The sequence below is a fragment of the Pogona vitticeps genome, chromosome 6 (assembly GCF_051106095.1).
Source record: "Pogona vitticeps strain Pit_001003342236 chromosome 6, PviZW2.1, whole genome shotgun sequence".
NCBI lineage: Eukaryota > Metazoa > Chordata > Lepidosauria > Squamata > Agamidae > Pogona > Pogona vitticeps.
Genome location: NC_135788.1, coordinates 5,618,905 through 5,642,289, shown reverse-complemented (window position 1 = coordinate 5,642,289; position 23,385 = coordinate 5,618,905). Strand labels below are relative to the sequence as shown.

Sequence of the window (23,385 nt, the reverse complement as noted above, 5' to 3'; positions counted from 1 at the left end):
CCAGGTAGGAAAGATTCTGATCAGAGAGAAGATACAGCCAAGGCTTTCTGGATTATATCCAGACGTTGGGCAAACAAGATCACAAGGAAATGAGACAGCCTCATGGAGTAAATCCAGAACTACCTGGCCACCTTTAAATAAAGCCCCTGGATATGTCACACACGGTTCTGGAAGGGCCAAAAAGCTACTGCCAGATACTATGGTGATCCTGCATAGCTGGAACAAGACAGAGAGGAGTTCTCACAAGGCCCCGGAAGACAAATCAATTGGAGATAAATCTGCTCCAGTAGAAAAGCAGAGCCAATTATTCAGATTTCAAAAAAGTGGGGAGGATGTTTTACATCAAATTAGAAGATTGGATGGGAAGAGGGACCTAGAAGTGTTAGAAAAGAGGCGGTTACTCATGATTAAAAACATCCATGATGATCAAGCAAGAAAAGGAGGGCTGAGCATTTCAGAAAGAGCCATGATGTTCCGACGCAAGGAGCTAAAATTGAAGGAGAAGGTTCCTATGGCCTCACCCTTAACATCAATCCCTCCCAAGCTTTCCTCTTTTGATTTATTGTCCTCCCGTTCACAACCTCGTAGAACCCCCAAAGGAATGCATTTACCTGCTACAGAAGTTGCCGCGGCTGATGGTTCTCATCTCACAGGTGCTCCTTTGGATGGGAAATTTAGTAGATCTTCCAGCAGCAAAGGTAAAAGGAGTGAAAAGCAGATGTTGAGAAGGGCTGAACCTCTTCCTGACACCATCACAAATTTACCTGCGATGACATCGCCACAGAACAGGCAGAAGAAGCAGCTTCCAAAAACTAACCAGAGTAACAGAATAATAACTTTAGGGCTTGAAGACAGCAACACGTTGAGTCACATCAACGCTGAAACAAAGGAAGGTCACAGCTCCTCCCAGATGAAGCCTGAAGCATCAGTAGATCCACCTGCATGTAAAGATGTCCAAAAAGTAGCTTCTTCTTCTGGTTCACCCAACATACGTTTTACTGATGGAGTGAGCTGTCAGGCTTTGGCAGGCAGGGACACACAAACACAAATATTATATTCAGAAAGCCTGGAAAGACCAGACAACCAACTTTATCCTCAAACCCACTGTAGGGAGGCAGAGGTTAGCAAGGAGAAAGAAATGCAGGCAGGAAGAAAGTCAGACAGCCGTGAGATTTTAAACTCGCTTTCTGATCAGGCATCTCAAGCCACCACACTTGAGAAGGAGGATTCCTGTTCAGCAGAAGAAGCTGAGCTGGTAGGTACCCATTCAGTATCAAGCTCAAAAGGAGGCAGCGTTGGAAAGATGGACAGTTTCAGAAAAAATGATTTGCAAGACCCCCATTGGACCGGCAACACATCCCCAATTACTGATGAAAACTTAGAAGCAATAAAAATGGCCCGCTCAAATGGAGAATTGGCAAGGAAAGTTTCCAGTGAAAATAATGTTCAGCTTAAATCCCAGGAAGATTTATCTGGAGGGACCACCATCTCTCAGGCTTCCAGACCTCCAGCCAAAGAGCCGAAAGCACCCAAGTCCTGTGAGATCCCGTATTGGACCGAATATCAAGTGGCAGGAGATGTAAAGGTAGAGATGAAGAAAAAGCAACCGCTGAAAAAAGAAATGACACATTTTCCTTCTTTCTTTGACTCTAAAACTCTAGGCATTGCTCCCAAGGAGCCACCAGCCACAGAGATTAAGAAAGCACCAAAGATTCAGTCTGCTTTAGTCACTTTATTTGGATATTCCTCAGATAAAGAGAAGAATGAAAAGCAGCAGGCAGGGAAAACACCATCACAGTTTTCAGCGGAAGCAGGTGATGGAAGCAGACCCCAGGCGGTGTGTTCCTCAAACCTCCCCGAACCTGGAAGTTCAAAGAAAGCGGAAGTTCCAGAAATTAGAACTCTGGTGACAACGTTAGAAGGAGACCTACAGGATTCAGAGGAGGGGAAAACCTCAAGGGATGGGCAAAGAGAAAACCTTCCATCCTTGGAGAGTGAAAAAGCCTTCCATGTCAACACACCTCCTGTAGAGCGGAGAACAGATTTTCCAAGCAGCCTTTTACCAGCAATAACCAACGCCGGAGATCCCAAACGATCCGATTCGAATATGGGACCTCCACTCAGGAGCCAGAGCAAATCCTCGTTGTCACCCAACTTCCAGACCGATCTAACAGCTCCGGGCAAAACAAGAAGTGGTCTTTATGATCAAGGTTTACGTAGCTTTCCCAGTTTGGAGGACCATGATTTTGAATTAAAGGCTGGAAATATATCTTTATTAAGCCCTTCAGGAGAAAGCAAGGTTCCGTTATTAGACCAAGATGGTCGGATTCCTGACATGCTTTTATTTTCAGCGGGAGCAAGGGTGCCCGTGAATTCACAGGAAGGAGAGCCACAACACAGCCCTCATTGGGGCACGAAAATTAAAGATGGACCTCTTCCAGAAACAGGAAGTCCTGTGTTATTTCAGCACAGTGACCCACAATTCTGCCTTCAGTCCAGCACAGGTAATCCTGGTGGATTAGATTTCCGTGGTGAACATGTGACTACCGACAATGACCGCTCCCGAGGAGATGACTTCCCCTCTTTGCCTGCACCCTTACTGCATATACCAGAACTCCTTAGAGACACCATTCAGAGCAAGGCTGAAAATAGAGATCTTGGCATGGGAAGACCTCAAGAAGATCCACTCTGAGCAGAAGAGAGATCCTTGCTGCTAGGAAGTCCTCCATAATATTAATTGAATGACATTAATGAGTGTCCTCCACCGCATATACAGTACCGTGTTTCCCCGACAATAAGACAGGGTCTTCTATTCATTTTTGCTCCAGAAAACACAGTAGGGCTTATTTTCAGGGGATGTTTTATTTTTTTTTCATGTACAACAATCGACATTGATTCAAAGACAGTCATGTCCTCTTCTTCTGGTTGCTGTCCAAGGGTGGAAGGCGGGGTTTCACTATTTTTGACGAGCATCCTGAAAAATCTTACTAGGGCTTATTTTCAGGTTAGGTCTTATTTTGGGGAAAATAGGATATCGGAATGCATGCTGTGTTCTAAGATACAAGACAAGGTTCTCCTTGTTCCTAAGGATGATTGGATGTCATCATGTCTACCTTGGGTTTATATATTGCAGCTCTAAACAATTATATTTTCATTATCATCATGAGCTGGAAGGGACCCTATGGATCATGGAGTCAAGCCCTAGTCAAGGAGGCCCAAACTCTGGCTCTGCAGCCAGAAACCTAAACCATGAAACTATCTAGCCATTTGTCACATCCAAACTAGTTTCCCATTTTTTTCAGCCAACAGATTTACCTCTCTCTCATCCACTTTACACTTTTCGTCCTTCCTGCACTTTCTTTTCGTGTTTATTTTACCCTGAATGATCCAATGTGGCCATTTTTACTTCATCGTTCTGTGACTGAAATATTCCCAGCTTTCTGCATTTTTAGGTATTTTATGGTTCCTTGATCTGTATTCATGCACTGCAGTACTTCTTCGCTAATCATCCTACGGATCCAGAAAATGTTGAACGTCCTGCAATAAAGTCTTTCCATCTTGGCAGCAAACACACCTTAGCAAATGTGTCTTAGGAGTTCATGCCGAGAGAAGGATCTTTCTTTAAAAAGAGATTTTATTTGGCATTGGAAATGCATGCAAAACCAGGGCAGGAGGCAGGAAACATAAAAATAAAGTTTCTAGTACAGAACCCTAGCTGTTCTTTTTACTGGGTGACGTAATCCATTCAGAACTCTGGAATTTTAGAAGACCATTGAAGGATGTAAAACCTGGTTCTCTCACAGTACGCGCTGCTTTCCCTCCATTTCTCTCACCCCAACACCTTCTCGTTATAATGAAGCCTAAACCCATTAACAAACTGGATGGAACAACCTACAGTATTTACTGCACCTCAATTGCCTCTCATTCTTGCTTGGGAAGAAAAATTAATTTCTACAAATAGTACTCAGTGAAAAGGAAATTACTGTCTCTAACCCCAAGGAGAGTCAAAAACCTCAATTTCCTCTTCCTTTCAAATAACACATTGCGAGATGGGGGAAAGGATCAATTAAATTTCTTTTGGCCGAGATTCAGTCCATAGGCATTGGTAGCAACAACAACAACAACAAAAAAAAAACAGCATCCCATTGTGGATGAAATAGATTGAGGCTATAATGTTGTTATAGTGGGACATGGTGGCGCTGCCAGTTAAACCGCAGAAGCCTCTGGGCTGCAAGGTCAGAAGACCAGCCGTCGTAAGATCAAATCCATGCAACGGGGTGAGCTCCCATCACTTGTCCCAGCTCCTGCCAACCTAGCATGTAAAAATGCAAATTGGTAAATAGGTACCACCTCGGTGGGAAGGTCACGGCGTTCTGTGTCTAGTCGTGCTGGCCACGTGACCACAGAAACTGTCTATGGACAAATGCTGGCTCTATGGCTTGGAAACGGGGATGAGCTCCGAGCCCTAGAGTCAGACACAACTGCACGAAATGTCAAGGGGAACCTTTACCTTTATTATAAAGCTGTTATAGTTAACAACAATCTTCTTATTCCTCCTCCATCTAATGGAGATACAGTTGAGAGTGGATTCCCTGCACCTTCAGAGAGGCGTGGGATAAAATTCTGCAGCACTTATTCATGCCCTTGTAACCTTGCCTTGTGAAAATGCTGAGTTGTATCTTAAAATAAGTTCATGAAGCTGATTAAGACAAGGTCAGCTTAGAGATTCCTCTGGCCCAGATCTAAAATATCATGGGTCTCCCAAGTTTTCCCAGTCATTCTATCCAGGAAAACTAACTTCAAGGGATGTGAAGGTTAAACAGGAGACTTTGAACATCAGAGCACCGCTGATACCTTTTTATGGGAGAACCTGATGCCTGGACCTGGGACCTCGTGTGTATAAAATATATGCTGCCACGCTGGGGTCTTTTCACCTGGAGGGAGCCAAATGTGGAACCGTGGACCTCCAAAGCATGGGACCAACCCCTTAGCTGTGACTCCTTTCCCCATCTTGTCGTGATTTCTGTCATTCTTCTTTCACGCACCACCCTTCCTTCATGTGCAGGTGGGCAACGGACAGTCCCTCAATGTTTCTCCAGCTCTTTCGTGAGCAGTGCTGAATGTCATCACTAGCACAAAATGGTAAAATGCCTGAAGTTTAGTTAGTGCTCATCAGAGCTTTTAAATGAAATATATTGCTGGGGGAGGGGTTGAGCGTGCTCCCACACATTTTCCATTGACCCTGCCCACCCCAATTTTTTTTTTCTAAAATTGAACTTGCCTGTTGGAATGGAGATAGTCCCCTACTATTGCTCTCTGCCATTTTCCTGCCCGATGGAGCCACCACAGGTATCAATGAATTTCAGCAGTTACCACAGAAGTCCTAAAAACTGTGGTGGCAGCACAGGGCTTTTTGGGGGTTCTGATACAGACCCCCTCCAAAAAAAGTTGCCCACTTCTGCTTCAACATTTCAGAAAAGAGAGGGCTACATGGGAGGTCTTCAGTTTGCATGGAAAGTTACACCCAAGTAGACATCCTCCTCTTTTTCTTGATAACACCCCTTTGCACTGTTGACCGAAAGAGTCTATATTTGTTTATTTTTATTTAAAATACCTGTAGATCAATTTTCAGTATGGGTTTATCACTGGATGGGGAAAAATGTGGAGGGGTGGTGGAACCAAACCAAAACACATTTGATCTTAGAGGATGCGTTGTGTCTTCTGGGAGAACTTTGCTCCTTGATGTGGTCAAGATCAAGACCAGGTGACTGGACGGGTCAAAACGAAGGCCTGCAACTAGGCCTAGAGCCTCAGTCCTAAACACTCCAGATGTTTCAAAGCTGATGAAGCAAGATTGTACCACTTTAAAGATGTTAAAATCAGCCCTGGGGCTAATTTTTAGAACCTTGAAATTCTGACCCAAGTGAATCACCAGGCGGGGTGAAAGAAGAGGTACCTTGGGATAACCAGTGACCATTGATTGGGTAAAGTCCAAGGATGCTCTCAGAATAATGCCAAAGAGCACGCTGGAGCAGTAAAATGATGCTTGCCGCTGGGAATAAGCTAAAATATCCCATCTTTTAGACTCAAATGCCCCTTTTCCCTTTGATGGTCTTCCCAAAGAGACCATCGTCGGAAATCATGGGTTTCTCTGCATCTTTGGGCTCGCTAGATCATTTTAAACTTCAATTCCCAGAAGCCCCAGCTAGCATAACCGGCATAATTTTGGGAGCTGCAGTGCAAATCGTGGGAGGACCCAGAAGGTAAGGAGAAACTATGCTGTCTAGGGCAGTGGTTCTCAACTCTGGGCCCCCAGATGTTCTAGCTGGTCAGGATTTCTGGGAGCTGCAGTCCAAGAACATCTGGGGACCCCTGGGGGAGAACCAATGGTTTGGGGCTCCTTCAAAGGATTCTTCTTATAGTATATCATACGGCCATCAAGCCTAGAGGTCGCTAACACAGCCTGCCCCACACCGGTGCTCCCAGATGTGCTGGCCTTCAAACCCCATCCTGCTTTCTGGGGACGGTGAGAGCTGTAATCCTGTACATCAGGATCACACAAAATCCTGGAAGATTTCTCAGCCATGAAGGATAATAGCAAAGTCCACCTCTCAGCCGCTGCCGGAGTATCAGCAAAAAGGAGAACAGTCTCACCACCTACATTGACCTGCCTTATCTAAATTGTATTTTTTTTCCTCAAGGCTATAAACATGACTACTTTCTTATCTTTCTGATAAGATTTATATTCTAAGAAAACTGACAGCCTCTTCTTTCTGTCCACGCTGACTGCAGGATTCTGGGAGTTGTAGTCCAAAAAAATTAACTCTGGCTACCATTATCTCCAGTGTTAAGAGATGGCCACTGGTCTACCACATGTATTGAATATTTCACAGGTCACACCAAAAAAGATGAGGGCAGAAGCCACTGTGGGAAACAATTCTGTAGCCATTTTTTAAAAGTCAGAACATTACAACCAATCTAACAATGCTGTTTAGAAGACTATCGTAGTATCTGAGCCTTGGAAGAATGACAGGTGGGTAAACAGATTATAAATTGGCGATCAGAGAACTACGGGGTGGAGACCTATATTAAGAAACACCCTCCTTTCACTTACACCCAAAAGACCTTTTACTAAGCAAAGTTTTGCTCTTTGGTAGGGATAGGAAAGAAAAAATTATCTGGGCCACGTTGGTAAACAAAGCAGCCAAATATTGTATTTCCATAGACGAAATGCAAATGGGAACAGTTATCCTTGGGACTCCATGCTTTTCTAAATTTTGCAGTGCTGGTGCCGGCTCAGAAATTGTGTTGTGTATGTACATCTTGACCTTCACACAGTTGGGGTTTTTTAAAGCATTTCTGAGCCACCACTTTAGAGTCCAGCTAAAACTGGTTTTAGTTGCTTCTAGCCCTTAGAAAATAAGATGGAGACATCCTCGGGAATGTCTTTTTCTGATAAGGCAGCTCACTGAACTAATTAGAAGAAATACCTTCACGTCATGTATGAAGCTCACATAGTGCAGATCCCTTAATGCATAGTTTTTTTTAAAAAACTCTCAAGAAATAAGAAAAGAGAAGAGTGAGTTTTTGGCTTTACATCGATTTTAGGATTGAATATCATGCCAGCTAAGGGTATAAGACAGCTGGCCATTCTTCGTTGTGGGTCTCCTGCTCTTCTGGGGGCCCCCAAATGCATTTGTGGTTTGTGTGATTTCTGAGCTCAAAATAAAAACACTTTTTCGCTTCAAGAAATCTCTGTTGTTGTCTTTTCCCTCTGCTCCGTTTTCTGAGAACCGTTTAGCGCGACGGGAGAAGTAAGTTTGTTGTCTGACTTTGGCACCCACCCAAGACAGCGTCATCCAGTGGTGAGGAACGAGGTTTGATGGCAGAGGTGACGGTGCATGTAGAGGGCGTGTCAAGATATAGTCAAGATATAGCAAGATGGGGCTTTTCTGGATAATCCGGACATGTGGGAGTACATAATTGATCAGGAACACCGGGCCTGAAGGTGGGTGATCTGGAACATGGCAGAACATGAAGTCAAGAACATTGGCCTGTTTAGAATCCTAGAAAACTACACATCCCATCCTTCCTTTGGACTCCGAGAGGACTTGCTACGGCCGCTAGAAGTATGTGGTCTTGTTGGTCCCAATCGTCTGAACATCTTCTTTCTGTTCTACGGGTTGTTTCTCAAAGTTCTCGTTGTTGGGTTTGTCAGACCTAAAGAAAAGGAATCGGTATTAAAGAGGGCGAAACCAGGAGCACTTTTCTCACCCGGGATGCACACTTGGTGTGGGCAGAAATCATCTAAGAGCGCTCATAAAAGAAAACATTTCTAAACTTTAAAAGAACCTTTTCCTTGTCTGCTTTTTGGCTTCCTCCCAGGCCCTCAAATAAACAACAAATAGAAGGTGATGTGGGCCATGGGGCTGGTCAAGAAGATCTGAATAGTCAGGGAATCAAGTAGGACTGCAGTATCTGTGGGGATCAGTTTTAAGTGGAAAAATGAGGAAATAAACGCTCTACACGGCATGGCCTCTGGGCCCTCTCATGGCCAATAATTATAAATACACCCTGTAAATATCTGTAAATACCGGTATGCATTTTTGAGGTTTTAAATATAGCATTTTCAGGCAATGGATAAATGAATCAGTGGATACCGATCCCATGGATAAGGGAGCTATTGTAATAGTAAGAGAACTTATGAATGAATAGAAGGAGATCTGCAAGCGGGATCTGAAGGCCTTAGGAATGGACCTCAACAGATCGGAAACCTTGACCTCTGAGTGTTCAGCCTGGAGGCAGGCAGTGCATCACGGCCTCTCCCAATTTGAAGAGACCCTTGTCCAGCAGGCCGAGGCAAAGAGGCAGTCCTGGAAGCAGCAAAACCAGGGAGCTGGACAGGGGACAGATTGTATTTTTGTCCTCAGTGTGGAAGGGACGGTCACTCTCGAATTGGCCTTCTCAGCCACACTAGACGCTGTTCCAAGACCTCTATTCAGAGCACGTTCCCATAGTCTCTGTCTGTTTGGACATGAATTGCCTCAACCCGAGAATCTGGCCGATTAGTTTCCTTTTGTTTTGGAACGGGTTCATTGGGAAATAGTGCAGATTTGTTTGCATGTCTGAAGCTAACACTGAAAAAAATGGACATGTGTGCACGAGCAATGTTTTTAGAAGAGAACAAATGTCTTTTCCTCAATGAGATCTGGCCCCTAATCTTAGTATGTGCCCAAAGATGCATTCTTCCATTGTCTTCTGTACCTGACTCTTGGCGTTCTGGTGGAAAAACAACAGAGATGCAACCTGACATCGGCTTACACTTTGTACGTAGCAACTTACCCTACAGTTTAAAAAAACTAATACAAAATAAGAGCAATGATTTACCCAATACAAATAGAGCAGAACCGACGCTCCTCCTGGAAAGTAGCAAAGGGGCTGGGAGAGTATGCAGTATGAAAAGGTCCTGACCCGACCTTCCTGGCTGACAGCTTCTGGGAACTGTAGTCCAATATCTGATCTTTACTACCTGCGCTAGAACTTCCAGAGGCCAGAATCCAAAAGCACGCTGCAATGGAACTACGAGTAGTAAGGGGGCAACTCTCTGCCCCTGTTTTAGACCACGGTGCACCTGCCCCAACCTGAATCCAGAAGGCTGGGCAACCCTCCTGATAGCATAAAGAGGGATGTAAGGCGGAGGGGAAAGGGGGAAATTTTGCACTGCATTGGGAGCCAAGCAGCAGGCTGGTGTTGGGCTTAGCCCGGAATTCCCCGCCTCACCTCTGGACAGTGTCGTCCTGCAGATCTTTGTTCCGCATCTCTGGAAGGAAGAAGCAAAGCCCCCCACCAAGCACTCCTGTGACTCCCAGCAGGGACATGGGGATGGCGGGGTGGATCTTGTCCAAGAGTCCGACCAGCGGGGAGAGGATGCCTGCTACTCGAGCAGCCGTGGAACACAACCCTAAGCCGGTTTGCCTGGTGGAAGAAGCAAAAGAAGAAGTAGTCGTCAAGCGCAGGAAGTGACCCGGGCAGAGGAAAGTCTGCAGAAGTAGAAAGAACCTCTCCAGCAGTTTCCTCCACCCACGAAACTAGGGTGAAAGCTGGAGTCGGAAGCCTTTAACCTTCCAGATGTTGCTGAACTGCAAACCTTATGGGTCTTCTGGGAGGAGATGCTCTTAGTATCCAGAGCAGCACTCCTCTCTCTTTTATCAAAGGACTATGGTGTCCCAGATACTCCAAGCAGACTCTGGTGCAGTGGTTCAACTGCAGTACCGCAGTCGAGACTCTACTCGTGACCTGATTCTGCTCGTTTCTAAGCCCAGGTACACTTCAATGACAAAGCAGTTCTCACCTGACAACTGTGGGGAATACTTCTGCAGAGAAGACGTAGCTTGTTGTAAAGGAAGCTCCCAATGCAGACTTGCCAATAACAGCCAGTGTTGTCACAATGACAGGGTAGTCTAGAGGGGGAAATTAAAAATGAAGAGTGTTGGAGAGGCCACAGGAGATTAAGGCAAAGAGTTGCAGAAAGAAAACATTTGCCTTTCAGAAGGTCTAAACATTTTCTGAAATGTTCTCCGTGGTCCTTTGGGAATCCAGAACCACTGTCATACAGAAATATATGTAAGGTCAGGGATGGTCCGTGCTTTGCGTGTGTGAAGTCACAGTTTCAAGTAGCAGGGCTGAGACTCCGGAGTGATTCCATCTGGAAGAGTCAATGAGCCTGGGCCAGATACACAAATGAAGTGATTCCATCATTGCTCTTCTGTGTTTCCCTTCTTCTCTTCCAGCTTCCATTTCCATTAAACTGGCATTCCATCTGAATCCTAAACTATGGTTTATTTGAACTACAGTTTCTTGACACTATCCTGCTCCATAAACCATGGTTTCAAGTTGGCTTCTTTCAAGAAGCCATCATTAAGAATAAACTCAGTCTGCTTAGCCTTAGATGCATTGTAGCAAGCTGTGGCTGATCTAAGATGGAAAGTAATCCTTCCAGACACTTCCTCCTGACCCTGGAAGAAGGGAAAGAAAAAATGCATATGCCCCAAACATATCGGAGCTCTTCCCCATTGATGCTGGAGTCCACTCCAAACATATATAAATTTGTTAGTGTACACGGCCACCCTAGAGAACCCCCAGACACATATGCCTCCTTTCACAAATCCCTTTTTTGTACCTTTTGGAATGGCAGGTATCAACAGACACATGACTCCCCCCAAGAGCAGCCAAGCAGCCTGACATTTCTTCCTTCCTATCCACTGGAGCAAAAAGATACAGGAGATACGAGAAGGTAGTTCAACGGCTCCAAAGATGACCTGGGTCATGTAGATGTCCAAGCCAAAATCCCCAACATGGAGGCTCACCCCGTAGTACACAAGGCTATCTGCAAACCTGAGAGCAAATAAAAGGACATGATTTCTGAGCCATTTAAATTTATCTATTTTGATCTTTAATGCATCTGAGCTAGTAAAGGGCCAGCTTCCTGGCAATCTTAGTTTTCATTTCAAATGGAAATATACAAATATTTAAAAGAGCTAAACATGTATAATATTAAAACTGGTAAATAAAATCAAATTAAAAGCAAAAGAACACACCAGTCTGACAGCTCATCATTAAAGGAAAGCCTGCCTGAAGAGAAAAATCTTTGATTTACTTGTGGAAGGACAGCAAAAATAAGACCAGCCTGGTTTCAGAGCAGAGTAAAGCAGTCAAGAAATTCATAGCACAAGAGTAGCTTTCTTACCATTCCTTACTGTCCATAATTCGTAGACAGATGTCAATTATAATGAGATGAATTATTACCTATGCCTTCGTTAGAGCGAAGGGAGCAAGATGGAGACAGTGTCAAGCGATTATTCTTCTGCATATTCACTCAAAAAACCATGTAGGCTTGTTTGCTTAAATGCTTGCTACCGAATTATTGTTAAGTTAAGCAGCCATTCTCAACGGGGGCCATACGGCTCTCTGGGGAGCCGTGGCACATTTGAAGGGGGTCACGGACTGGAGACAATTCTTTACACACCACTTTATAAGGTTCATTACGTGGCGTACACACTCCTGCTTCAGCCTATATTTCTTTCACATTGTGTTTACAGCCGTGGCCAATGTTCCCTCTAATTTTCTGGAGCACTGGGTGGGATCCTCTCCACCTACCCACATGTGGGCTTCCAGCTGCGACTGGAAGCAAATGGGTGTCAACACTGGCTCAATTGTGAACCTCCCAAAGCAGCCAACACGCCCACACTGCTTAGAGGAAACACTGGCCATGGTCAAATCAAAAGGTTAACGATGGCTCACATAGGAGACTCACCAGACCCAGGCCATGATTAAAGTCATACGCCGTAAGTGCGCCTTCCGGAAAAGATCCAGGACGTTCCCCGATTTCACCTTCTCTTCTGGAGCCAGCTTGCAAAACACAGAAGACCAAACATCGTCAGTAGATGTTCCACAGAGAGCTTGGAAAGAACAGGTTGCAAATATTAAGACGTCGCTTGTAATTAATTCTTTTATCTAGTAATGAAGATATACACAAGTTACATTATGATTGGGTGAGGGGTAACTTAATTCCTTTGGAAGTGTACCTGCTGAGTTTTGTAGCTTTTATTGTGCATGCCCCGTAGATTTTAGGTTGCTCCTACTTCAAGGTGAGGCCTTGGTTACTTTTTAAAAAAGTTTTCAGAAATGGTAGTATGTTTAATTTCTGAGGTAGTCTTCCATTTTGATTTTTAAGGTACAGCATTTCTTAAGTGTCTTTGTGAGCTATTCTAAAATCATTCCCTGAAAAGGGAATGTTCACTGTCTCTGAACATATATGGCAGCTTTCTGTTGGGAATCCTTTATAAGCAAGAGCCAGGTAAGTACCATATTTTTCCATGTATAAGACGATACTTTTTCCTAAAATCATTACACTAAAAATTGAGGTCCGTCTTATACACAGAAGTCAGCTGAGGAGTGGAAAAACTACCCATACCTTTCCTCTGCAAACAGGTTTCCTTCAATCACCAGGCTTAGCTGCCTCCAGTCAGGAGGCTCAGCTTCCTACAGTCGTGAGCCTTATGGAACTGACATCAGCTGATGTTGAACAAACCAATTGGAACACACCTTGTTGGAGGTGGAGCCTGTAGGCTCAGATGCAACAGGGACTCGTAATGTCTGTGCATTCTGAGCCCAGAGGCTGAATCCTCAAAGCTAATTTTGGGTTAGAAAAGTGGAGAGCATCTTATACATGGGTGTTTCTTATACACGGAAAAATACGGCATGTCAGGCTAAAATTGGAGCGACCCTAATTCCACTTTGCAGTGGAACTCACTGGACAATTGTAGGCCAACCCAAGACAAATGTGCTGTCGGTAGAATCAGAATCAACTTCACGGGGTTGCTGTCAGGATAAAACACAGGAGGTATAAAGCAATGTGTGCTGCTTATGTACCACTCCATAGGGCTAAAAGTTCTCTCTGGGCAGTTTACAGTTTAATTATCCAGGCTAGACATTTTGCCCTCCGCCAACAAGCTGGGTGCTCAATTTTTCCACCTCAGAAGGATGGAAGACTGAGTTCACATCGGGCCAGCTACCTGAGCTGTTCCAACATGAGTCATGAGCAGAGTCTTGACTGCAGAACTGCAGTTTAACTACTGTGCCAAGATTTTTTCCAAGGCATGGAAAAAATTACTTTTCTGGATTGCAACTTCAGGAATCTCCCAACTAGCATGGGGAAATCTGGGAAGTGTCCGAAAGTAACTTTGCCTACTGGTAGAGCAGGAATGCCACTGTGCAAAAGATCGTTTTTTTCTCCTTTGCTTTCTTTCCACCCTTTCTTCAGCCTCTTTGGCTTTCAGGTTCATCTCTGAATCCTAGCAATAGAAATATCGTCCCTCAGTCACCTGATCAAGCAGTTCTTCCGGGACGGTTCGTTTGTTGATGGCAGCCGCCTTTAGAAGCTCCTTCTTGGCTTCCTTGATCTTCCCTTTCGTTACGAGCCATCGAGCTGAGCTAGGAAGGACCCTATGAAGTATCAACATTTATTAAATACAGAAGATTAATTTGCCAGGGAAGGAGTAGAGAGGGAGAAGGCCTTGTCCACACATCCTATTTGCTCATTGATCGGACCAATGACAGAGAAAGTGGCCATATTTCCTTTCCCAGCTGCAAATACATGAAAGAAACCGATTTCATCCCAAACCTGATTTGATTTTGCAGTGTTTCTATGTTACTCTGTTCTTAGCTTGTATACGCACCACGATTATGATATTTATTATTTCAGCTTGCATAGCACTCCACAGCGCAAACACTCTCTGGGCATTTTAGAAGAGGCAGCCATGTTAGTCTGTGCTAAAATATCCGGCATAAAACAAAATAAAAACAAAAAATAAAGAAGACAAAAATGTTGTGGCACCTGAGAGATGAACTGCTATATTTTAATGTGAGCTTTCGTGGGCAAGTCCACTTTTTCAGGTTATACATTTACGTAGGACGTATTACATTATATGTTACCTTGGAAATTACAGTTTGTGGTTTTAAGGAGTATACTCTATTATTTTAGGTTGTCTTATGTAATAACAGTTTTATACAGCATCCCATTTTAAAATATGTTTCTTCTGTGTTTTTCTTTACGGATCTATGGCCGTACAATAAAATCTGACGTATATAAAAAAGTAACTCTTCCAGTCCGGTCCAGTGCATCAGCTGTTACACGCCCCTGGGGGCCTTGTGGACACTCACTCACCATATGTAGAAAAAGAGAGCAAACGCAGGAGCCGAGCCAGCGATCTGATAGAGCCTCCAGTCGCGAACGGAGTACGCCAAACCACCCAGCGCCATCTGCCCCAGGGCGTTGCTGCAGTGTTCCACGATCTGCGCCAGGGGGCGATAGGGAGCCCCGACCCACTCCGAAGCTGGAACGGAACACAGTGGGGTCTCTGAGTCACCCAAGGTCTGGTGTTGATGCCAATTAATGAGCTATTCGTTTTTTTTAAAAAAAAACTTGATAATCAGTTCATTCCTTGCCTAGATTTAAATTAATCCGCTCTTTGTAAAACCTCCACAAAGCTGTCCCTTGCCAGCAAACTCTATTTACAGAATGGTTTTACCAGTTCCACATGCACAGTGAGTCAGTCCCTAAGGCCGAGCGGGGATTTGAACCTGGTTTGACAGTGGTCTCTAGCCTTGGGTAAGCCAGATGTTCTTGGAACACAGCTTCCAGAAGCCTATACCACTAGCTGGGCTAGCCAGATTTCCTGGGAGTTGCAGTACAAGAACTCCTGAATTACCCAGGGCCCGAATGTGACACTCTATCCACTAGACCGCACTGGGAATTCCATCTATCTTAGATGGATCAATCAATAGATCGATAGACAGATAGAGGAGAGGGAGAGAGAGAGGGAAGGAAAGAGGAAGCAACAGACAGACAGACAGACAGACAGACAGACAGACAGACAGACAGACAGACAGACAGACAGACAGACAGACAGATAGATAGATAGATAGATAGATAGATAGATAGATAGATAGATAGATAGATAGATAGATAGATAGATAGATAGATAGATTTGAATTTTCCAAAATTATCAAGTTTCTTTATAATCAGGATGGAAAGAATTTGAGAGTAAAATATAAAATATGGGAGAAACTGACCATTTCATCCTTTCAAAACCAGGGTTTTTAATGCTTTACTCTTTGAAATCTGTGTTTGGAAGCCTGTGTCATTCATGTCAGTGCTAAGTTAAGACTGCCAACCCTTAACACCCCCCCCCCCCGCCCTTTTTTTAAAAATGCAGAAGTTCATTGTCTAATCAATGGCAAACGGGTGGTACAACATGGTTCTCTCTCCATTTCGGAAAGAGAGGTACCTACCTAGCAGGGAGGTCAGATTGAAAGCGTGTGATTGGCCCAAATCACCTGAGTCGTTTCATGGCAAGCAAGGACATTAACCCTAATCTTGGCAATTTAGAACCTCACTCTTGGTAACTTTGCTACCAAGACCCACTCCAGCTGGAATCCTATTGCTTAGCACAGTAAGTTGCAGTAGAGGAAGCCCATTGAATGAGTGGGGATTTGGCAAGTCAGCTCCTCCGCGTGTTCAACTGGTTCAGATGGGCCTACTCTAAGCAACAGGGTTATGGCCCCTGTGACGCAGGAACCCCAAGGGTACTGCTCTCTTCCACCTTGGCTTTGCTTGGCATCTAAAGGACCTCCCTTTGAGGGACACGCTCCACATTTCTTCAGGGTGTAGCCCCTTCTGCCCTACAAAGTCATGCTTCTCCACTTTTCCACCCTCTTACTACAGAAAAAGAAATCTCAATGAGGAAGGAGTGGCTAAAGCAAAAAAACAAAAACAAAACCAAAAGCAGAACACCAGACCGAATAAAGTGTCTCCAGTCAGAAAAGGTCCAAACCTGGGTATCTTACTTAAAGCTGCCATGCTGATACTGATCCCAGCAAAAGCCGCGCCCACGACGAATCTCAGGGCGATGTAGGCATAGAAATTGGGCACGAACCCTGCCCCGACCCCAAAGGCGCCCATGAGGAGGAGGGTGAGCAAAATACACCACCGACTTCCAATCCTGTGGGAGAGAAACACACAAGCCACCCATGGGTCAGTCGGTAAAAAGGAGGCGAATCCTTCCAAAGCGTTCATTCTCAGAAAGGTCGGGGGAACATATGTTGTGCTTCATGGCAGGCGAGTGGCCCCTTACTTACTCAAGGATGAAAGCAGTAAGTTTGAAAGGAAAACCCTCTGGTATAATCTTAACCTTTTCCCTAACAATTGCTTCCACACACACAAAGGGTGTGGAAATAGTACTCGTGCGAATGGCAGTGCGTTTGTGCCAATCGGAAAGCCATCAAGCCGCCTAGAGTGGTCACGATTGACTAGATAGGCGGGGTATAAATGAAATAAATAAAATAATAAATAAAATAATAAATCATGGGTTATGGGGAAAATATTTTTTTTATTATGATAGGTGGCGCAGAGGTTAAACGGCAGTGCTGCAGCCAAAACTCTGTTCACAACCTGGGTTCAATCCCAGGTAGCTGGCTCGAGGTTCACTCAACCTTCCATCCTTTTGAGGAGAGTAAATTGAATGCTAGCTTGCAGAGGGAGGAGTGATGTGTAGCCTACATAATTAAATTTAAGCACCATGGGGTGGTATGTAAGCATCACATTTTTTAGCTTTTTGCTTTATTAGGACAGACCGGTAAATATAGGATGATAGAGTCAGGAGGGATCCCAAAGTTTGCCCGGTTCAGCCTATTGCCAACGCCAGATATCTAGCGCTAAAGCACAAGCAACGTAGGGGTATCCAATATCTGTTTTAGTACCTTTAGTAAAGTAAGTGAGATTGTCTGAATCAGGAGCTGGTATGTATACTTATGCTCAGTAGCATTTTTTGGGGAAGTTGGGGAAAATGTGTTTGGTTTATATTTTAATATTTGCATATTCCCAATGCCGTATACAAACTGAAATACAATTGCACCTCAAACTGTAACATTTTTCTGCACACTGCAGCGTGACTGTCCAACCCACTGAAGGGCATCAAAATATGTACAGTGGTACCTCGCTAGATGACAACCACGCAAAACGATGAATTCGCAAGATGAGGTTCTGCGATCGCTATAGCGATTCACAAAACAGTCATTCCAATGGGTGATTTCCGCTGGACGATGATTTGGTCCATGCTTCGTGGACCGGTTTTTTGCAAATGATGATTTTTACAGCTGATCGGCGGTTTCGCAAAATGACTTCCCTATGTTTTCAGAACCCATTTTAACAGCTGATCAGTGCTCGCAAAATGGCTTCCCTATGGGCGATCTTTGCAGGACGACAATGTATTTTCCCCACTGGAACGCATTAAATGGGTTTCAATGCATTCCAATGGGGAAACAGTTTTTGCATGATGATGATTTCGCTAAACAGCGATTTCTATGGAACGGATTATCATCGTCATGCGGGGCACCACTGTATAGTAAGGGAAAGTTGCAAGACATACTTTCTGTAGGAACAAAATGACTCTCAAAGAGCATGCGTTCGGTAAACTTGCATGAGATGATGCGTAGAGCAGGGGGGAACAGTACAAAACACGTGCCGATTTGCTTGGCGACTCAGAAACAGACACCGAAATGGACAAACTTAAGAGTTAGAAAATGAGACACTGAGCAGCAATGAAATGCATGGTTTACTTGTTTCGGTGCCTCAAGGCACACAAGAACCTCACCTCGTTCTTGGCTCAACCACAATGAGATCTCATTTAAGAGACGTCAAGCCACCTAATAACATGACAGGTGTTGTGACACTTGAATTTTTTGCTGCTGGAAAAAAATAGCAACCACTTGCAGAGGCAGGAGGATGCCAAGAGGTGTCTTAAGCAGGCATTTAGCTGCCCCGCCTGACTCCACCAGCAGGCAGACATTGTACAGTGGTGCCTTGCTAGACAATGATAATCCGTTCCAATGAAATCGCTGTTTAGCGAAAGCATTGTCTAGCGAAAAGCATTTTCCCCATTGGAATGCATTGAAACCTGTTTAATGCATTCCAATGGGGAAGAATCGTTGTCTAGCGAAGATCAGGCATAGGAAAGCCGCTTTGCGAACCGCCAATCAGCTGTTTAAATCGCTGTCTTGCGAAGCTTAGGTCCCGAAAACACCCGTTTTGCGAGCACAGAGGGAGCTGTCAAAATCGTTGTCTAGCGAAAATCAGTTTGTGAAGCAGGGACCAAACATTGTCCAGCGAAATTCCCCCATAGGAATCACTGTTTTGCGAATCTCTATAGCGATTGCAAAAAGTAAATGTCTAGCGAAAAAACTGTCATGCAGGGTAACTGCCTAGTGAGGCACCACTGTACCTTGTCCTCCCACAGCAACACAAATGACAGCTATTGTATTCTGTCCCTTGAAAGATAAGATGAGCTTCTGAGCCCCCCACGCCTCATGAATACACCCAGCTTTTCTAGGCTGTGCAAATAAATCATGATTCAAACACGAAAATGAGTTTTTGCTGGCACAGCCTCTGGAAATAATGCTCCAAGCTGCCCAAATTAATCTTGTGCTTCCAAAATTCAACCAAAGCCCAGTTCGCATCCAGTAATTAGGAGCATCGCTGTCTGCATCTTGTGCCGTCCTTGTTCCCAGCAATGCGTGCATGTTTTCAGTTTTCAGACACACCCACATAGTGGCTGCCCACATGCTCATAACTGGGTGTTTCGAGGTGCAACTGGGAGAACAGGAAAGAGGAAACATTTTAGGGGAAGCTAACTATTTTGCATAGTTGATTCCTTTGGTGCCAAGAGTGAGACAAGCCATCAGAATGTCTGTCCCGTCATCGCTGGAAAACACATCCAGTCTTTCTGCTTGTTCTTTCTCCAAGCATTGCTCAATGTGCTTTCAAATGTATTGATCTATATAGCCTTAAGGACTGGAAACAAGGAAGGAAGGAAGGAAGGAAGGAAGGAAGGAAGGAAGGAAGGAAGGAAGGAAGGAAGGAAGGAAGGAAGGAAGGAAGGAAGGAAGGAAGGAAGGAAGGAAGGAAGGAAGGAAGGAAGGAAGGAAGGAGGGAGGGAGGGAGGGAGGGAGGGAGAGAAGGAGGGAAAGAGGGAGGGAGAGAAGGAGGGAAGGAGGGAGGGAAGGAAGGAAGATGAAATGATGCATTTAAGGTTATCTTTACCTGTCGCTCAAGGGACCTAAGATAAGCGCTCCGATGAGAAGGCCTGCCATGTAAATGGACTGAGATATCTGATTCAAATCTTCTCGGTCACAGACCAAGTTAAACTAAAAGAAAAGAAAAGATTCCTGTTTTATTTAAGCTCCTGGGAGCTTCAACATCATTCATTCATTCATTCATTCATTCATTCATTCATTCATTCATTCATTCATTCATTCATTCATTCAGATTTATATACCATCCCATTAGTGCAAGCAGAACAATTTACAAGACTGAAACTTACAACTCTCAAACCCCACAATAACAAAAAAAGTACATTCAAAACAATACAGCAACATGCCCTACAGTAATTAAACCATAAATAGAAATAACGCTATAGTCTATTTCTGGGACAGCCAATGTATGAACCACTGTTGCTAAGCATCTCTTACCCAGGTATGGGCAGAACTGGGCAATCGATCACAGGTTGGAAGGCTGTCCTGCTCGCCACAGCTGCTATCAGAGCCCCCACAGAGGGTGCCGGGTCCGAGAGTAATTCCATTTGTAGACCCATTTCTTCGGGGGGAACCACATTGAGACCAGGTAAATTTCCCTCTAACTAGTCTGATGATCATGGATTCAGTATTTTGCATTAGGATCCTAATTAGTAGGAGGGGTACTGAAATCTGGTTATTTTATGGCCCCCTACATGGCAAAATGTAAAAAAAGGACCCAGCTTATTTAAGAGCATCTCATGCAATTGCAAAGAGATAATCTTCCGCATTCATATAAAATAAAAAGAGATTACCCTGAAACCAGGGTTAAATTCATTTCCGCTCGATAAAATATATTGGACTATAAACCAACAATTAAACAGGTGAAGAAGGCAGAGACCCAAACAGAATATAGCAAAAGCACAGTTTTAAGTGCAAAAATTCCTGTTTATCTGACTTATCAGAGGTGTCTGCAAGATTGTCTATTGTCTCTTTGTTTTGTGAGCTTATTTGCCCTCGGTGCCCAAATGTGCACTGTAAGCAGCTCAGCATCCAGTGCTCCTAACTGGTGGTCCCAGGGTACATTGATACACGCTACTTTTCCACATAAAAGAAAATTGGCATCTTGAGGCGCACATCAAGAGATAAGAGTGCTAGCAACCTCATGAGGGAAAACCCCCTGGAATTCTGGCAACCTGCAGTAAGGTTGTCCTTTGGCTGACGTCTCGTGCGCATGGTAATGGGTGCTGCATAGGACCATCCTTATCTTCGGCCGCACATCTATGAAGGAAACGTCGTCACATCATCATTTGTGTTACTGAAGACTAGGAACGGTGAGGATCAGAGCTTGAAGAAGTTACTAAGTTACTTCTTTGGATACACCGTTCTAACTTCCATATTCACTGGGGGGGTGCTTTGAGAAACTGCACTTTGAAGAAGGAACTTTTTCAAACTCTGATAGAGCGATAGATGCATCACTCCACTATCGTGCTATAGATAATTCTCCAAGTTCCGAGTTTAAATCTGGCCCTCGAAAAATGCTCTGAGAGAGAGAGAGAGAGAGACTGGCCCTGTTATTAAGGGGGGAAAGCCTGGGATACATCCTGCTTCTATGCACTGTGCCCATGGGGAATGTATGGGAGAGATGGGGTGCCACGTGGAGAAGGCCCTGCAAGAAAGAAAACAAATGTATCCGGTTGAGAAACGTTCTCCATGAAACACCGGGAAAATATGGGGTGGAAGATCATCCCATAAACACCACTGACGCCATCACTGCTTTGTAAAATGGAATTGTTCCGTACACATACACCCAGATAATAAACAGGAACTGGGTAGGATACAAAACTGGTTTGAGAGATTGAAAACGCCCCATTGCATCTTCTAGATCAACAAAACATCCATGTAATTCTCTCTCACACACACACAAACACACAGAGAGAGAGAGAGAGAGAGAGAGAGAGAGAGACTCCTCTGTAGTTTAGAGACGGGGCTCAAGAAGATATTTCTTTTGCAAGACATGTAAAGTACACACCTCAGTTAATAACGTTGGCTTTAGGTCTTCCGGATACACCCAGCCTTGCTCGCACCTTACTGTGGTATTGAGTCCATACTCCACGATGGATGTGATATCCTCGTTCACAGGAGCAAACATGAAGCATTCCTCCAGAGATCCGTCCGGTTTCCTGGGAATCGTCAGGTTCAGCTGCTGTTCTTTGGTCAGATTCCGGGAAAGGCGATTGATCCAGCTCGTGTTGCAATAATGAGGAACGTTCACCATGACAAACTGCTGGCCGAACATGTGGAAAGGAGTGAGGAAATTTGGGATGCAAAGGAGGAGCACCAGCCATTTCTGGAACCGACCAAATTCTCCAACCGCCTTCAAGACCTCTGCAAATCCCACCATCTTGGGCTGTGCTGCAGCTGGACTGTGCCTTCGTCAGAACCAGGACCTGAAATTAATGTTTAAACGTGATAAAGTCTAAGGATGAGGTGAATAATTAATCAGTTTTTGTATCTGATAAACACAGGTTCCATCCTACCACAGCAGCTGCCAAGATTTCACCCACAGTGGTTTTCAAGGTATATGGGATGATCAAAGACTGTTTGACCATGGACATGCATAGATGGGATTTGAACTCAGGTCTTCTGAGTTCGATTTAAAGGTTCTATCCACTACAACACACTGGCTCTCATTCTAAACAGCAGCAGTATGCAAATCAGGATGGCCATGTGCCCTAATGCATAGAGGAAGCCTTCCACTTGGAGATCCCTTTTGTCTAAAGTGCTTCTCAGTCTTAAATCCAGTTTCAAGATGTGGTCCATCAACAGTTCGTCCTGGACAGCACCAAGCAATGTACCAATACACTGAGATGCAATGCATTTCTATTTAAATTCAAATCACATTTAACTCACTGCCATGGGTTGCATAGAAAAGTTTACCAATCCTGGGAAACATCCATACATAACACAGCTTTTTAAAAAGAAAATTAGCAAGTGAAATAGCGCTGAACTGAGATGATAAGCATTTGAATTACTGCTGTATCAGTGTAGCACTATAGTAGTATAGGTATAGTGCTAAACTAGGAAAAGCATGCCATATTTTTCCATTTATAAGACGACCCAGTGTGTAAGACAACCTCCCCTTTTCTAACTCCAAATTAGAAAATTTGATCCCTGCTTTTCCCTTCCTTTTGCTAAGCCACAGAGCTTAGCGAAAGGAAGGGGAAAGCAGGAATCAAAGGGCTCCCTTTGACCGCCACTTTTCCTTGCCTTTCCTAAGTCTGCAGGGCTTCGGAAAGCAGCCATGAAAGGGCCTCAAGATCAGAGGGATGCGATTGTGCAGCCCTTTCATCGCTGCTTTGCTCGAAGGGAGCCTTCCCTTCCTTTTTGCTAAGCCCCATGGCTTCACAAAAGGCAGGGAAAGAGGCTGCCTTCCGTGTATAAAACAACCCTCAATTTTCTCTCTGATTATTTAAGGAAAAAGTGTCATTTTATACACTGAAAAATACGGTCTCCAATACTTTGGCCGTCTCATGAGAAGAGAAGACTCCCTAGAAAAGACCCTGATGTTGGTACCAAAGACTCAAACTCAGGACTCCGACCCAAAGATTTGCCAACATCCCTGGTGAGGGGTATCTGAAACAACATTTGTCTGTCTCCCCACCTCTCTGTGTTGGGGTCAAGTCTGAACTTTCTCTGCATGAACACTTACTCCCCACCCCAGATCTGGCTGTACCCCCCCCCCCCCGGCTCCACTCA

The 23,385-nt window shown here is 44.4% G+C and overlaps 1 protein-coding gene across 1 annotated transcript; it reads right to left on the bottom strand.

Annotated features, from left to right (window-relative positions):
• Window positions 1–6,929: 6,929 nt before the first annotated feature.
• On the bottom strand, window positions 6,930–22,081 carry LOC110085828 (solute carrier family 22 member 13). The gene is made up of 10 exons (XM_020806327.3): window positions 21,659–22,081; window positions 19,658–19,761; window positions 16,408–16,562; window positions 14,726–14,894; window positions 13,884–14,004; window positions 12,314–12,408; window positions 11,180–11,394; window positions 10,352–10,460; window positions 9,781–9,975; window positions 6,930–8,220 (listed from the first exon to the last, which is right to left on the bottom strand). Exons 1-10 carry the CDS (start codon window positions 22,028–22,030, stop codon window positions 8,124–8,126), a joined length of 1,632 nt encoding a protein of 543 aa, XP_020661986.3. The 5' UTR covers window positions 22,031–22,081; the 3' UTR covers window positions 6,930–8,123.
• Window positions 22,082–23,385: the final 1,304 nt, after the last annotated feature.

What these genes read in the sequence shown, in the direction of transcription:
- LOC110085828 (XM_020806327.3), bottom strand. Translation starts at nt 22,030, where the DNA reads ATGGTGGGATTTGCAGAGGTCTTGAAGGCGGTTGGAGAATTTGGTCGG. An exon ending in CGGAAGAACTGCTTGATCAG is followed by an intron (nt 12,409 to 13,883) that starts GTGACTGAGGGA and finishes GTGTTTTGCAAG; the next exon opens with CTGGCTCCAGAAGAGAAGGT. An exon ending in CAGGACGACACTGTCCAGAG is followed by an intron (nt 8,221 to 9,780) that starts GTGAGGCGGGGA and finishes CCTTTTCTTTAG; the next exon opens with GTCTGACAAACCCAACAACG.